Genomic DNA, 15,836 nt, shown 5'->3' on the forward strand with positions numbered 1-15,836 from the left:
TTTTTTTTTTTGCTCTTGTGGTTGTTTCCTAGCATCCTCCTTCCAAGAGGTTGGAAAAGGGTGTTTCCAGGCATTGTTCATTTATTCTGTAATCAAAATAACCTTTCAAATCTGTACCAAAAACCAGCCAAGGGTCACTTACATAGAAAACTATGCAAGAAACTTTTCTCCTGACCTCTGTAATTACTTGTCTTTTGCAGTGTCTCAGTGGATTATCCCTGTATTTCCTTTTTCAGAAAATTAGAGCCCATACTGTTTTGATCAGAACTTAAGTATGAGTCTGGAAGAGAGGGATGAGGGAAAAAGTGCAAGGTGTTTATCTTCAAAATCTTGTGACTGACATGCGAATAAATCACAGTTTAAAAAGACAGGAACTAGGGGTAGAGCATTGTTCTGAGACTCAGAGGTCACAGAAAGTAAAAACAATGATGAACATGCTGAGTACTAAAAAAAAGAAAAAAACTGTGTAGCAGTGGGTACCAAGAGATGCATTTGTTTCTTTTCCAAGTTTTGAGGTAAATGTGCAAGTTAAAGAGCGGTCTGTATAACCAAGATTTTACATTGCTGCATTTTGGGATTCATATTAAATTATATTTCATTGTGTAAATACTTTTGTCTTTTTCAGTTGAGCCTTGTCATGACTGACTGGAATTTCTAGACCCTGACCCTCCTCTTAATCTCAGTGTTCCTTCTTAGCATCACGTCCTGTCTCTCCCAGAGGTTTCTTTCTGCACTGTGAAATTACTTTTGCCCAAGATAATCCAAGATCCCTTTTGAGAAAAATCAAACTTTAAGCTGCCATCATAATGCCAGACTGCTAGTTGCTCACACTGTATGTCTATCAGTAAATTATGATTATCCTGAAAAATGGTGGCTGTGAAATGTCTAGAGAAGGCAGAAGGCATGTCTGGTAATGTGGCTGAGGTCCATTAGCAAGAGTCCATATATCTTCGGTCAAGATAAACAAATTCTGCTTTTCAGTGCAGAGCTCAGAAAGATAAAAATTGCTGAGATAAGCCTTTTATTTACTGTATGAAAATAATTACTGTACACTCCACTCCATCTAAAACATCCTTTGGTTTAAAACTGAAAAAACAGTGCACAAAATTCACTGTTCTGGAAAACACTTAACTGTTTTTCTTTTTTACATCAATGTGTATCAGAGGAAATTTAGATTTATAAAGGAAAAAACTCCTCATTGTACTTAAATATTTATGTTAAACATTTCTGTTACTTTCACACTTTTAAAGCAGCGTTAGTACTTCAGCTAGATAACATGTTAATGTTCAGAAATAAGAGAAATAAGTGATCCTGCAATAAAGAGTCATTGTAATATACATAGTTAACCATCTCAGTTGTTGAGCATGAAGTTTTAAAAGCCAGATGAAGATTTCCTGTCTTCTAAAATTTGACCAATTGCTCTACTCTTCAGCAGTAGGACGTACTCTGTTTGTCTTGGTACAGCTGAAACTACTTTTGACTCAAGTTTGTGGGAGAAACTACCATTTTATTGTAATCTGTGGAGAGCTTCTCTAATCTTTGGAGCTACTGCCTTGCAATGTTCACATTCCTGAAAGTCAAAAAATATTGAAATAATTTTTACTAACAACGGTAAAATAAAAAATGTTATTGAAGCTCAGCATAAATTGTAATTTTGAAGCAGTGTTTTATGTAAATATTCTCAAACTGTGATGTGAATGGCCCAAAAAATGTAAGAGCAAACTATGAAAATTCTGGCACGCCTATTAGTATGGGTATAAGATTTGTAGTTATGAAAGAAGAGTTGAAGGGATTATCTCTGTATAGATTGTGTACTTGATTGAAGTGTGGTTACTTTTCTTTATAATAATGTGGTTTATACCTTATGACCTATTCAAATTCAGACAGTGCTGATAAGGTCCCTGGAAATTTTTGATGCATCACAAATCTCACAAATTCTTTCAGTTATATAGTCTTAAAATAGTCTTTCAAAGTTTCTAGAAGTTTGCTGGTTACATACTTCTTTGTGCTTGTCAGTATTTTCCTTGTGTGCTTTTTTCCTGCAGGTTTGCTCTGATAGGTAAGAAGACCTTGTAAAGGGGTCAGCTTCTATTTATATCTGTTCTCTATGGAGTTGTTCTTAAGACCCTTCCTATTTCTTGCTTCTCTGATTCAGTGTGAGCAATCCCACCTAATGAGAGAGCACGAAGATGTGCAGGAGCGAACAACACTACGCTATGAGGAGCGAATCACTGAGCTGCACAGTATCATTGCTGAATTAAATAAGAAGATTGATCGGCTACAGGGAACAACAATAAGGTATGGAAAATTCCTGAAAATTCTGTGCCGCACAAAAATTGATACAAAATACTGTGTGAATTATACTGTAAATATAAGTTGATAATGACTTCAAGGGTAGCTATGCTTATTAAAGCTGGTACTTTATTACGGGTACTGTAATTTAGGTATGTAGAGCATTATCCGATGGCACAAAAGTGCTGCATTCTCAGTGGCAAAGTCATGTTCTGCTCAGCTTAATGAGCACTGCACTGTGCTAAGTTTTTTTTATTTTTTAGTTTAGTGTACATGCAAATAGATGAAAAAAGCGATAGCCATAGTTCATAGAGAAAGTTGTAGCCAATCAATCTGCACCTCAGCTTTTCGCTTTCTTCCATGGCATTCTATAGATACTTAAGATGAACGAATCACTTCTGATGGGAAATACAGATTGAATGGTTTTCAGTATGTTTTGCATCTACTGTACTAGTAGTTGTGACAAAACTGTTGCAAAATAAACTTGGACTAGTAAAAGAGAAGAGCTTGTTAAAAGTTTAGCTTATGGGGATGCAGATAAACCACAGGAATCTATGGATTTTCTACAAAGTATCCAATTGTAGTTGATGCCTTTGTAGGTAAAGTTTATTTGATGTGTGTAGCAAATTTTCAATCAATCCTGCTTTTACTGGCTGAATAGTTTTTTATATTTGCTACATTTGTGTTTCTGTTAGCATAAGTCATTACAGCTGCTCACTTAACCTTTCATAAAAATATCTATATCAAAAAAAAAAAAAAACAAAAAAACCAAAACCAAGATGTGGTGTACTGTAAGAGAAAGTATCATCATGCATGTGTACCTTTATAAAAGTAGTAGTGGAATTATATCATGTTAATATTATATAAGAAAATAAATGTTGTAAACTTTGTGATAGTTATAACTGGTGATATTCATGGTGGGATGTTTTCAGGTCAAGGTTTTCTAAACTGAAACTACATCTCTGAAAAAAAATCCCACTGACTCCCTTATCCATTTGTGCTTCCTACCTCTGCATGTAGAATTTCTTTTCATCTCATTTCAAGTCATCTTTCTTTTTAGCATGAGACAGCTCATCCCACTCCACTCTATTCCTCTCTGGTGAAATTTTACAAACTGCGAAGGCCAACTGAAAAATGAAATCTGAAGTGTGAGAGCTGAGTAGATATGTTTTCTTGAATAACAGAAAAACACTCTGAAAATTAAGAGAAATCATACATAGAAGAGAGATTTTTTGCTGGAGTCTCTGTGGCAAGTTAAATACCAAATATAAGTCAAGATCTCCTGATGAGACACTGCTGGTATTTAAGACCAGTCAGATCTACCCATTTCAAACCAGGTGGGTAAGAAAGAGATGACCCGGTCTAAAGCTGAAGGAGCACCCCTCAGTAGCTTGTTTCATCCACGTCCAGCCAAGCTGCATATTGAAATGAAGCACAGTTTTGTTGATCATCAGAACTGCTCATGTTCTGACCAGTAGGCCAATCAAATGGACAAAGATTAATCAAATACCAAATAGCATTTTTAAAAAAGCAAGTCACTTCAGACAGTTTTACAGTTGGACTAGATGATCTTAGTGGTCTTCTGCAACCTTAATGATTCTGTGATTGTAAGTGCAGTTATTAAGACTGGGTAGATACCGTGAGTGTTTAAATGTGTCTGTAAACAAGGCAGTTATGGCATGCACAAGAAAGTGAGGCATGAGAACTGAGTTTGATATGAAGTGCAGGTTGCTTCACTTGAAAAGTGCAGTTTTGGGGTGCAACCTTTTGAAGGTATTAGAGTAATACTCTGGCAGCAAATGCTGAACCATTGCTGTGCCCCACCTCTTTGGTTTCACAATATGAGAGCTTCTTTTGCTCAGATAGCTAAGGTGTCCACCTGTTTTGTTTCACTCTTGTTTTACTATCAAGAACAGAAATGTTTATTAAATCAGTGTTTTTTTTAGTTTCCTTAATGATTGGAATACCCTGTTTTCTTTGGCTATCCAACAATTTAGTGTTTGGGGAATAGAGGAGAAATATTTTTGCTAAAAACATCAAGGAGAAGTAGAATTGGAGAGATTTCATAGTTTGTAACAATGACTGAAAGAAATAAAACTAGTGCTTCCTGCTGCCACTTTCTCTAAATTCAGTGTGGGATTTTCTTTGCGTCATCCTGCAGAAGCTGTTCCATCCCGCAGACCGGCGGTTGTGTAATTGCTGTCACTGCTGAGAAGTGTGACTCGCCATGCTCCACCCTTGGCCATCGGGAGTATGAGCTCCACAGCTGGAGCAACAAGGCTGTTCCCAGGCCTTGGCAACTAACACTGTCTTGCTATATCAGATTACAGGAGGTATTTGCATTTTTCATATGACTGTGGGACACCTGCGCATAATATCAAGAGGAAGCTTTGCTTGTGATACCACAATATTTTGGCTTTCTAAAAGCAGTTTTGTGATGTTACTTCAGCTGCAGAATAGATAAATGTTTCCCTATTGCTAACAGATTTTTCAGTATAAACTTCAGTAAAAAATTCAGATTTTTCATATGAACTTGGGTGTACTGCTTCTTTATGATGTTCTTTATTTTCATTAAACAGAAATATCCTGGAAACAATTACAAGAATCTGGAGTTTTATGGAGAGTATTCATCTATCCTCCTGAAGCAGTGTTATCTTTAAATTTGTAACTGTTTGTTTGAATGTGAGTGGTGTCCTCAGAGTGTATAACATAAGCAAAAAATAGTGTTTAAGTTCAAATAAAGTATTGCAACAGCGTGAGAAGTCCTGGAAGATTGTGTAAGCTGGTTGATACTCTCCGTTCCTAGATATTCTCTGTCTTTACCTCTCCTTCTTCCTACCCCCACTCCCTCCCTATCATTTTTTTTCTCCTTGTGATAACTGGGGGTTTTGAACAGCTTAGAGCATAATAGCTCTTGATAGCATGGTTTAGTAAGGCCAGGTCTAGAAGAAAGCTTAATTTGCATGTTGATGCCTGTGCCTCTTCCCAGATATATTTGATATGCTGATCTTAGTAGCAGTAATCTTGTGTAGGGATGTTCTGTTTATTTTTATTTTTATTTTTTTTTCCCAGAAATGTTGGGGATTGTTCTAGGTTTGCTTGCCATTTTGTGGTATAACACATTCCGTGTATGTGATCACATGAAGTTAGCTGCTGCTCTTGCACTATGTTCTTAGAGCATTCCTAACAAAAATTAGGTCACTATGGTTGTGGGAGCAAGCCAACATTCATTTGCAGTTTTCTCATCACCATTCTGCTGCTTTGGACAGCTCAGCTGGTTTGTAAGCCCAACCTCAAAAAAAAAAAGGAAAAACTGATGCGCAGCTGTAACTTATTTCATATTGAAGCTGAAAGAGACTTGCCTATACTGATACTGCACAATTAGAAGAAACTTTTGCTTGCCTAATTTTTTATGTCTGACACTACAGAATTTATCCACTGCCTGCTGCAGCAGATTGGTTAGAAGTTGATGACTTTGAGCAAAAGAACTCTAAAGAAGAGGTCCACTGGCATGAGGATGTGTTTTTTTCAGTTGAGCTATCTGGAGACCTAAACCTTGGCTCTCTTTTTTTTTTCTTGGAAAAATATAACTGGGTGGCAATGCCTCACTGTTGTTGTCTGTTAGGAAGAGAGTGAAAGGGGGTGCCTAGTATGTTACTTTTAATATTAAGCCACAGACTTTGGTCAAACTCAGAGTAAGGCTGTTGAATGGAAGAATCTGTGGTATTTCTGCATGATCTTTCAGAGCTTTTATCCTTCACTGAGTGATGCTAGCTTGAAATTCCTGATGGAGTGTCAGCTGGATGCATGTACCAGTGTTTCCCCATGCTTTTACCGTGTCAGTTTGTTAAGGAGAATGTTTTTACATGTGTTGGTTTTCTTTGACCAAAGACAAGATGTGCGCTTACTTCCTTTTTCCTCTCAAAGTGTGTACAACTTACAAGACAGCAAAGCCAATCAGATGAATCTTTCCAATTGTAGAGTTGTATTTTAAATGTTTGGACATAAAGGATATGTTCTGATTACTCTGAAGCATGGAAAGGATTTACAAATTATGCTGTAGTATGCTAATATGGAGTTATGTCTACATTAAAAGTGAATATTCCTGAATTCACGGATTGCGAGTACCACCTTGTATTCATTCAAACTCTTTTTTTTTCCCCTTAATCATGTGTTTGACTGGGAAAATCATCAGTGATCCAGGTGTTCCAAACTGACTTTGGCCAGTGACTGACAGTTTTCTTCAGGTGTCAGCTTGAAGTTCAGGAAAAAAAGAAGGTGGAGAGATGATACTGTTTTCAGTTCTAAGTTAGTGACTCATTGGATGCATCCATGCAACTCTTAAAAATTATTAATAGTCTATATGAAACAGACATATACTTTTTTGTTTGGTGCCTGTTAAAGATTATTTGAAATAATCTTAGAAAAGCTGGTAACTCGTTGCTTGCAAACCAGTTCAGACTTAAGGCTTTTAGCCTTAAATAAAACATATTCAGAAAACAGATTGTCTTAGAGTTAATGAGGAAGGAGAATGAATAGACCACAACATCACAAGAAATAACACATGGCACGCATAATCATCCATACCCAGTGACTTAGAAGTTTCATTCTAGCTTTTAATTCCAGATTCCACTTAGATTCTAGGTGAAAGCTACTTGGATTCAATTCAAATAGCAATATGGATGTGATAGTGTTGGGCTCAGCAAACAATACCTCAGGCCCACCTACACTGGGTGATTGACTCCCATATTGTCTGTAGTTTGCTGCTCTTTATTTACAAGTGAACTAGTTTAGACAGACCTCAAGTGTGTATACAAAGAGAGCAGCCAATCTTTGGGTTGCAGTGCAGATATACCTGCAGAATTTTCTGTTTGAGAGTCCTAGAATGCATTACGAACGTTTGTTCAGTAAAATGGTTATTTAAAAACTTTTGACGTCTGAAGTGTGGAACTATCCAGTGTTTGCAGGTGTGACAGCAATGCACCTTAGCAGCGTTGTGGAAGAGTTCTGCAGTGGTGAAAAATGATGCTGAAATTTGACTATTTTTTTTCCACGTTTGATATTTGTTAATGGTTTTCTCGACATCTGTCCTTTAGTTGCAATCCTTGATTGCATCTAACGTGAGGAAAGTAGGAAGTGCATACTTACCTGTAAAAAATGCTCCTTTGTTCCAAAATTGATCCCAGGCTGATCTGAGCTTAGAACAGCTTGGTATGGACTTAATTGCCTCCAGCTAGCCATTACATTCTGGAAGTGGTGCACCTTCAAACCGGAGAGAACAAATACTTGCTTTTTCTAGCCTGGGCATAGATGATGGCATTGGGAAAAGAAGCAACAAGGTGACTGTGATCCCTCTGTCTTTATGAGTGGTGTTGTAGAAGTTCAGTGAGTAGTCATAAGGTGTGAAAAGCCTTGACCTTCCAGCGCTGTTGAAGAACTGCTCTCCCATTTTGGAGAAAGGGAGATCTCAAATGGTATCTTATGTTACTGCCAACCAGGAAACTTGTCACCTTCAGCCTAGCATTGGCTCATTAAGTCCTGATAACCTTGTGTACAGTGTTCTTTCTGTTCTTGTGTGAGCATTCATGGGACACACCTGGTGCAAACTTTGTGTTACTCCAAAGTTGCCACCATCGTTAAAATGCATTGAAACTGACATTCAACTCTGTACACAGTTCCCTGTTTGTAATCCTCTGATTCAAGCAAACAGGGTGATGGAGATACCCTTCATTTTGTGGAGTGACAGCTATGCATGGCTGTCTGGAATGTGGCTTGTCTTTCATATCGCTGTTACCACTGCAGCACCCACCGCCTGATTGTGCTCACATCCACTGTTTGGTCTCCATAGGCACTGAGCAAGAATCGATGAATGTCAGTGAGTGCCATTTTTTCTGCATGGGGGAATTCAGTGATGTAATGGAATATTGGTGGGAAGGTTCAACCTTTACTGCCGTACCAACATCTGCCTCTGATGTCATAGGCCAACATAATAAAATCAGAGGCATTACTTCTGCAGCAGCCTTTGTAGTTCTCTCACTTTCTTACATGTGTTGTGCAGTACCATAAAGACCTTTATTTGATGTAATTTTCAGTTTTAACCAGCTGACCTGCATATTTCTAAGTATTACTGATAAAGTCTGGATTTCTTTGCACTGAAGCAAATGTAAGGGGTAGAATAGCGTTATCATTTCTGTAAAAATTACATTTCGGTACCTTAGGAAACCCTGCTTCAGTTGAGTGGACTTGATTAATAAATTGTCACTTCTGCTGCTTTGAGAGGAGACATTTTTCTGTTAGTGTTCTATGTATTCGCAGGCCATCATCTCTGGTGTTCTCCCTGGCAAATCCAGACAACTCTCCAGGCAAAATCCTGCAATATTTCTACATTTCTTACATTTCCATGTGTCTTACATGCAGCATACTTACAGTACAGATGCCCCTCCTGTATGCAGATCCCCAGATAGCTCTTTGCTATTTCTTACTTGTTCTAAATCCAGACAATTCTGTTCTCATGCTGTGTTTCTTATCCACAATTCTGCTGAAACTGCAGCAAAATAAATCTTTGAATTTGATTTAAAGATTAAAAAAATGTCTGTTTTCTTACTTGTCAGACGGGCTCTGCATAAACTGGTGTTTTTTGCATATTTAAAATATGTATGTTAACGTCAAAAGAGTTGCTGTAGAAATATTTTTTAGTCCAGTCAGCAAGTGGATCAAAAGAGAAAATGTTGACAAATGTTCTCAGGCAAAGGTATTATTCATTTACTTATCTCTTCTCAGTGGTCTGTGGGGGCAGCACAAGGGGAAATGGCCACAAACTGAAGCATAGGAAGTTCCGCGCCAATATGCGAAAGAAATTTTTCATGGTGAAGGTGACAGAGCCTGGAACAGGCTGCCCAGGGAGGCTGCGGAGTCTCCTTCTCTGGAGATATTCAAGACCCATCTGGACAGGACGCCTACCTTTGCAGCCTGCTGCAGGGAGCCTGCTTTGGCAGGGGATTGGACTCAATGATCTTGGAGGTCCCTTCCAATCCCTACAATTCTGTGATTCTGTGATTCTTTCCCAATGTTTTGAACTCCTCATACAGAGTCAGAAGGAGAAAGCCCTGATTTTTTTAAGGTTGATGGATTTAGCTAAAGTTCTCTGTGTCCTAAATAATTTTGATAGAACCAGCTTGACAGATAACTTAAAACCTAGCAGGTTGAGTGTTTTTATTTTCCAATAACTCAAGCAGTTCTGTACTCATTCTCTTCCTTTTGAGAAGAGAAACTGAAAACCTACCTCTCCCCAAGAGAATGTGATACGCATACACAGATATGTGTGTGTATACCTTGCTTTTCTCTCAAGCTGATGGCATCCTTCAAAAGAGGAGAGGACCAAATTCTGTTATTCCTAATCAACTATGTGATCAAAGCAACTTGTGCTCATTAAAAATGGTCTGCTGGGGAGTTATTGCAGTGCAGTGTGACTTTTTCTGGAACCTGTCCTTGCTTGCACTGAGTTCTACTCCTTGTGTCATTGTATGGTAGTCTGGAGTAATAAGAACTGGGGTTTAAAGAAATGGAAACCAGGCACAGGCTGCTCCAAATTTGTACTATGGGTACAGCACAATTAAAGTTGCTTTATGGTAACAGGTACAAATCTTTCTCAAATGGCTGGACAAAATGCCATTAGAGTTGTGTGGATTGTATCCCGTGGCTCAGCTTATAGGTCTGAAACAAGTGTCATAGAGTTGCATATTTACTCAGAGGTTTTGATTTCTGTCTTTGCTCTCTTGCCCAGGGAAGAAGATGAGTATTCAGAGCTGCAGTCAGAGCTCAGCCAAAGCCAGCATGAGGTTAATGAAGACACACGCAGCATGGACCAGAATTCTGTTTCAGTACCGGAGAATCAATCCACCATGGTCTCTGCAGACATGGGTGAGTGATGCTTCTTAGTAGACACAGAATCACAGAATATCACCTCAGCCTCTTCTGGGCTGAGCAAACCCAGGGACCTCAACTACTTCTCACACACCTTGTCCGACAGACCCTCTTCACCTTCATAGCCCTCCTTTGGATTCTCTCTGATAATTTTATGTCCTTCTTAACTCACACTCAGTGCAAAAAGACATACTTCTTGTAGGAGAAGGACATCATAGCCTTTGAAATGCCAATCAAAACATTTAGTGAGGAAGTAAATAAATTGAGGCTGTGTTAATGGAAGCAAATCCTGGAGTAAAATGAAGTGTAGCAATACACAAAATAACAGTGCTAACTCTAGGGATTCTTGCCTTTTTTTCCACATTATCCTTCTACGCATAGATGCTCTCCTTCCTGTTTCTTTTTGTTTCAGTATTCCTTTGAAAGTAAATTCTTTGTGTGTGTGTGTGCATAGAAATATATATTTGTATCTATTTTACCCCTATGTATTGGGGTAAAAAAAAAATAACCTAATAACTGTGTTTGGCCTCGCTTACTGCCTTAACAGAGTGAGCCTCAGTGACTGAATAAAAATTGTAGCATGTCATGATGCAGTAATGTATTTAGATATGCTGCTCTGCTGTTACTGGCAATAAAACGGCAAGAGCTAAAATATGAATGCTTCTCAGTATGTCTTGCAGAGTTTGTGGAGCAGTAGTGTAGAAATCATACACAGCAGCAAAAATGCTTGCCATTGTTTTTAATAAGGTATAAGAACTGTTGATGCACTGCTGTCACGTGGTACACCACGTGGGTACTGTACAGTCAGTAATTTCTGTAGGCTCTTAACTAGTAAGTTAGCAGTGCCAACCAGCACATTTGAGAGACAGCTTGTGGGTGAATTCTCTCCTGTGTCTTCTGTAGGATCTATGTCTTAGCTGTCACCATATGTGTGCAACATAATGTCATTGAATGTACCAGGCCAAAGAATCAGAAAAACCTGTGAGGATAATAAAATCAGAGTAGTAGGCCCTAAGTGGCAAAAAATAACAAAAAAAAAAGGCATAATGTAACATTTAAAATTAAAAATGTAGTTTTAGCTGTAATTTTCAATTTTAAAATTATAAATCTTAAAATAGAATTCTTCAGAAAAGTATTTTTGAACTAAGAATGAATATTGTGGATGCATAGGGAGAGTGTTAACTGTCAGAATGGAGGTAGCTCACGATTTCAGTTGATGCGTGTACTGTATTTAAGCCAGTTAATTGGTGAGGAAAAAGTGACAGATCGTAAGGGTATACCTTTCAGAAAAGGAGTCTTAGCTGTTCTGCATCAGATATGTCTTGGGCTAAAGTTTGTATTTTTACCAAGTCACTCAGTGTTGCAATCTAGTATATTTTTTGTTTTGTTTCAGATAACTGTAGTGACTTGAATTCAGAACTGCAGAGAGTGCTGACAGGTCTGGAAAATGTTGTCTGCGAAAGGAAGAAGAGCAGTTGCAGTTTATCGGTGGCGGAAGTGGACAGACATATTGAACAGCTTACGACTGCCAGTGAACACTGTGATTTAGCCATTAAGGTAAGAGTAATATTAGGCTCTAAGTGTGGTGTATGTATTGCATGTGAGAAGTGTTAATATTCTGTAGAAACAGCACCTTACATCTGAAGTCAAAGTACCTCATAGAAGTCAATTGTAATTCATTTGATGTGGTGGATAAGTACACGTGTTTTACATTAAATTTTCCAAGGCACAGGAGGAGGTACTAGTAGACTTTTGGTCTCAAAACAGAAATGCATTTGCCTTGTCCTCATTTCAGAAATAAGAGAAACTAGGACATTCAGCAGTTAATTTACTTTCTGAAGGTTATCCGGCAAATTAGTTGTTATTTGCCCAAGGTCACACAGCTAGTCGGTGACTGGTGACTGAGAGCACAACGTGTGAACTCCCTGAAACTTGAAGATAAGATGCCATAAATGATCTATAGGTTGTGACTTTGCTGTCTTAAAATACAAATCTAATATTTAAAACAAAAGCGTGTTATGGTATATTAATTCTGAGAAACAAATAGTTCAATTTATACCTGTTTCTTGGTTTTATTATGCATGTAAGATAACAATAAAAAGGAATGCCTGATCTGACATGTAATGGGATTGTAATCCAGAACCTGAAAGCAATGGAGTAATAGTGTCATGTATGGAAAAAGAGGTGAACACGTTTATTGTGTCAGGTAGAAAAGCATCAGTGACTCAGTTATATAACAACAAAAGTATTAACACTTTTCTTTTGATGGAGGCCTGTGACCATTCTAAACTGCTTAGGCAGGCCTTTGGCATGCTGCTAGAAAAGTTGTCCTCTGCTCCTGATGGTACTTGAGGAATGTAATTGCCTGTAAAGAAATCGATGTTGAGTAGGAGTTCGGAGAATGGGTATGTATGAGAGGCAGTCTGACTCCTAGGTCTCTTGGCAGTGGTGCTAAAGCAGTTTATTTGAGTGTCTCCAAGGATTAGGATCAATACTTTGAATGTTGTTGAGCATTTTCTGGAGTTTTAGGACTAAGTGTTCTCAGAAGTGTGTACTCATGAAGAGAGGGATTGTGGATATTGGAAAACAGGCTGAGACTGGTCGACAGTGCAGTGCACAGAAGTCTCTGAATAAAGAAGAGATTAGAAGTTTTGCAGGAAGTGGATTTCAAAATAGCTGCTATAAGCTGTCTTCTCAGGCTTCTTTGTTTTAACTCCATTGTTTACTGTGATTCTAATTAAAAGCAGTGAAGCTTTTATCAATACAACTAACTGCTGGCAGCTTCTTCCTGTTACAAAGTAGAGTTTTTCTGTTTTCACATGGTCTCTACATGCTGCATTGCAATTTTTGGACCATGAGGGGAAACACTTTTCCCCACTGCCTGTTCTGTAGAGCCTGGGATTGTTTGTGTTAGGCAAAGGGTAGCATGCAAAGGATATTAACCTTTCAAAAGGTAAGAATCTCTCTGTCCTGCCCTGATTGTGGGCTTGGGAAATGGGTCACTGACGTGCTTAATTCAGCACTACTTATATGTTGAGGCCCCCCGCATGCAATTCCATCCATGGCTGCAGGTTGTTTCTCCTTTCCTGCTTCCTGAACAGTTACAAATCTATCCTTTGTTTAGGAAAATTTCCTCAGAGTAGGCTGGTTAATGCTTCAGATGTTTTGAAAAGTAAAAAAGAATCAGATCCAGGAACAAGTACCTACTGAGTAACAAATTCTGGTGACTAAAAAAGTTGTAAATATTTCCTAACAGTAATGACTTAGAACATGATAGCTGCCTTGGGTTGAACCAACAGTTCATCCTGCCTGGTGACAGATGTCAATGGAAAGACTGTGTCAAACAGGACATGCATAGTGTGTCCTTCTCCTTACTCCAGAGATGTTTCCATCAAGATGGGGTTAGGAACATCTCAGCAAAAGGTTATGTCTTCGTGTTTCAGTTTTTAGTGTGATTTTCTTCTGTGTTTGTACCTGATTTTTTATAACCTATCTAAATTTTTGGCCTCCGTAAGTTCTAGCAGGAATAAGTTCTACCCTTAAGTTATACCCTGTGAGAAAGTGCTGCTTTTTGCATCTTTAAAGCCTGATACTTGCTGATGTTATCTGCTATCGTACCTGTAACACAGAACACATGTTGTAAGAAAAGCAAGGTAAAGAGTATTGATAACCTTGTCAGAGACAACACTGGAATTACCATATCATTTCCTGCCTTGTGCTCAGAACATCGCATGTAATTCAGTCTGTGAAATAAGTCTGTTAATTCAGTCTGTTAAATTGCACCTGAATTTATTTGCTTTGCAGCAGCATCCCTGTTAAAACTGCTCTGTTATACTGCTTTGAAGAAAAATAAACAGCATGATATTTATGCAGATATATCCATGTGCAACATACATGGTTTACTAATGTGGAGGATGTAGCATGTTGGTCATCAAACCAGGGAACTGTGGCAATAATTTAGTCAGCGAAAGGATATTGGTCACATCAAAATGAGAGCGCACAGGAGCAGGCAGAAATGTCCCTCCTCTTTGTTAAGGACTGTAGGGGAGCCCTTAGTATCACTGTTAGACCTGTGCTGATGCTATCACTGCCTGAAGTTTGTAGTTGCATAGGCAGTGGTGAAGGGTCTGGAGATGCAGTCTCTTGGAAGTATATACCTCTATGGTCTTGGCACTGCTGCTGCTTCTGCTTTCAGCATTGCTGCGTGCTTTTTGCTCACAGTAGTGCAATGAGGAGGAGCCCAGGCACAAACAATGAATGAGTGCACTAGGAACTTGAGGAAGGAGACAGGAGCAGAGCTTGGCGTTAGCAAGTTGAGGGAACAGCAGGGAAAGTGCCTGAAAGAGGAGAGGAGTCTCTAGAGAAAGGGAATGGAGAAGACAGCAACAGAGGCACTCTGTGAAATAAAGGTGAATTCATTAGAGAGATTGTTCCTGCCATTACAAAGCTTTTCTTTGTATTTTAAAATTATTTGCCCTGCACTTATTTAGACCTTGACCTCCTCCTCATGTTGTGTTGAAATAATTTACCTTTCCTTGAGACATGTTGGTCTAAGTGGAAGTAATATAAGGGAGAACTGTAACTTCTTTTGTCTTATAGAGATAATGCAAAATATTGCTCTTTAAGAAGTTAATTGAAACTTACATATGTAAGCAGATATATATATGATGTTATAACTCAGATACTGTGTCAGTTGTGTTTTATATTTATTAGTCTAAATGTATTGCAGTTTTATGGAAGAGAGTTGAAATGGAATTCAAAAGGCTAGACTGAATCTGATTGCAAAAATGTTGACCCCACTTTTTCCACAGAGGCTTGTAGTCCGATCTTCAACTTGTTGTTAAAAAGATTTTTATTTCCTTTTTTATTCCACTAAAGAATCTTGCTATATCCAGAAAGTATTTGAAATTAATGTTTTTATAACCATAAATATCCACTTTTTTATTATGAGCAAATAATGGTATGTCTCTGATACCACAGTGTCACTCTGCTGGAAACGGAGGGAGGATTTCTTGCAGAAAAAAACAGCTTTGGTTTCAACTTGACTTGTCCTTTTCAGCTGTATTCTAACTGAACCTTTTGTTCCCTCCCAGATTAAGAATGTAAACTTCTAGTCATTTTTGTTATATATAAAAATCAAATCCCTTTTATATAAAACAGCTAGACTATTTTTACCTTGGTATACGAGCAACTCGTCTTACGCATTAAATGTAAAAGTACAGTCTTCAGCTAAAACATTCCCTTGGAAAGTCCAATGAAATGAAACTTCTCTGTTGCTAGTTGCGTAATGCAGTCACTTATTTTCCAAATCTATTGTTACCATTTTTACATAGACTGAGTTAAAAGAGATTCAAACACTTATAAGCAAGATTTTTATTTTTTTTCTCAAACATCTTGAATAAGTTAATACATTTAACACAGGCAAAGCGTATGTTAACTGCAGTACAAGAACTGCTTGAAAGAAGTTACCTGACACTCTCAGCGCTATGCCATATTTTAAGACTTTGAATGACCAGTCGGGCTGAAAGTTCATTCACAGTAGTGTTCCTTTACTGGTATTGTATGCGCGTAGCTCAGTTCCAGCCTGTGGAAGATGCTCCATCTCTTTTGTGCTGAATGGT

The 15,836-nt window shown here is 38.2% G+C and overlaps 1 protein-coding gene across 7 annotated transcripts in view; it reads left to right on the top strand.

The window, feature by feature from the left end:
- MCC (mutated in colorectal cancers) overlaps window positions 1-15,836 on the top strand; it is a 204,196-nt gene that overhangs the window by 139,308 nt on the left and 49,052 nt on the right. For all 7 annotated transcript variants that reach the window (XM_021380996.1, XM_021380993.1, XM_021380992.1 and 4 more), the window contains 3 exons: window positions 2,156-2,298; window positions 10,076-10,212; window positions 11,609-11,772. In XM_021380996.1, the coding sequence (XP_021236671.1) occupies window positions 2,156-2,298; window positions 10,076-10,212; window positions 11,609-11,772 (444 nt within the window). The remainder of the gene's footprint in view (window positions 1-2,155; window positions 2,299-10,075; window positions 10,213-11,608; window positions 11,773-15,836) is intronic.

Source organism: Numida meleagris, chromosome Z (genome assembly GCF_002078875.1).
Source record: "Numida meleagris isolate 19003 breed g44 Domestic line chromosome Z, NumMel1.0, whole genome shotgun sequence".
Taxonomy (NCBI): domain Eukaryota; kingdom Metazoa; phylum Chordata; class Aves; order Galliformes; family Numididae; genus Numida; species Numida meleagris.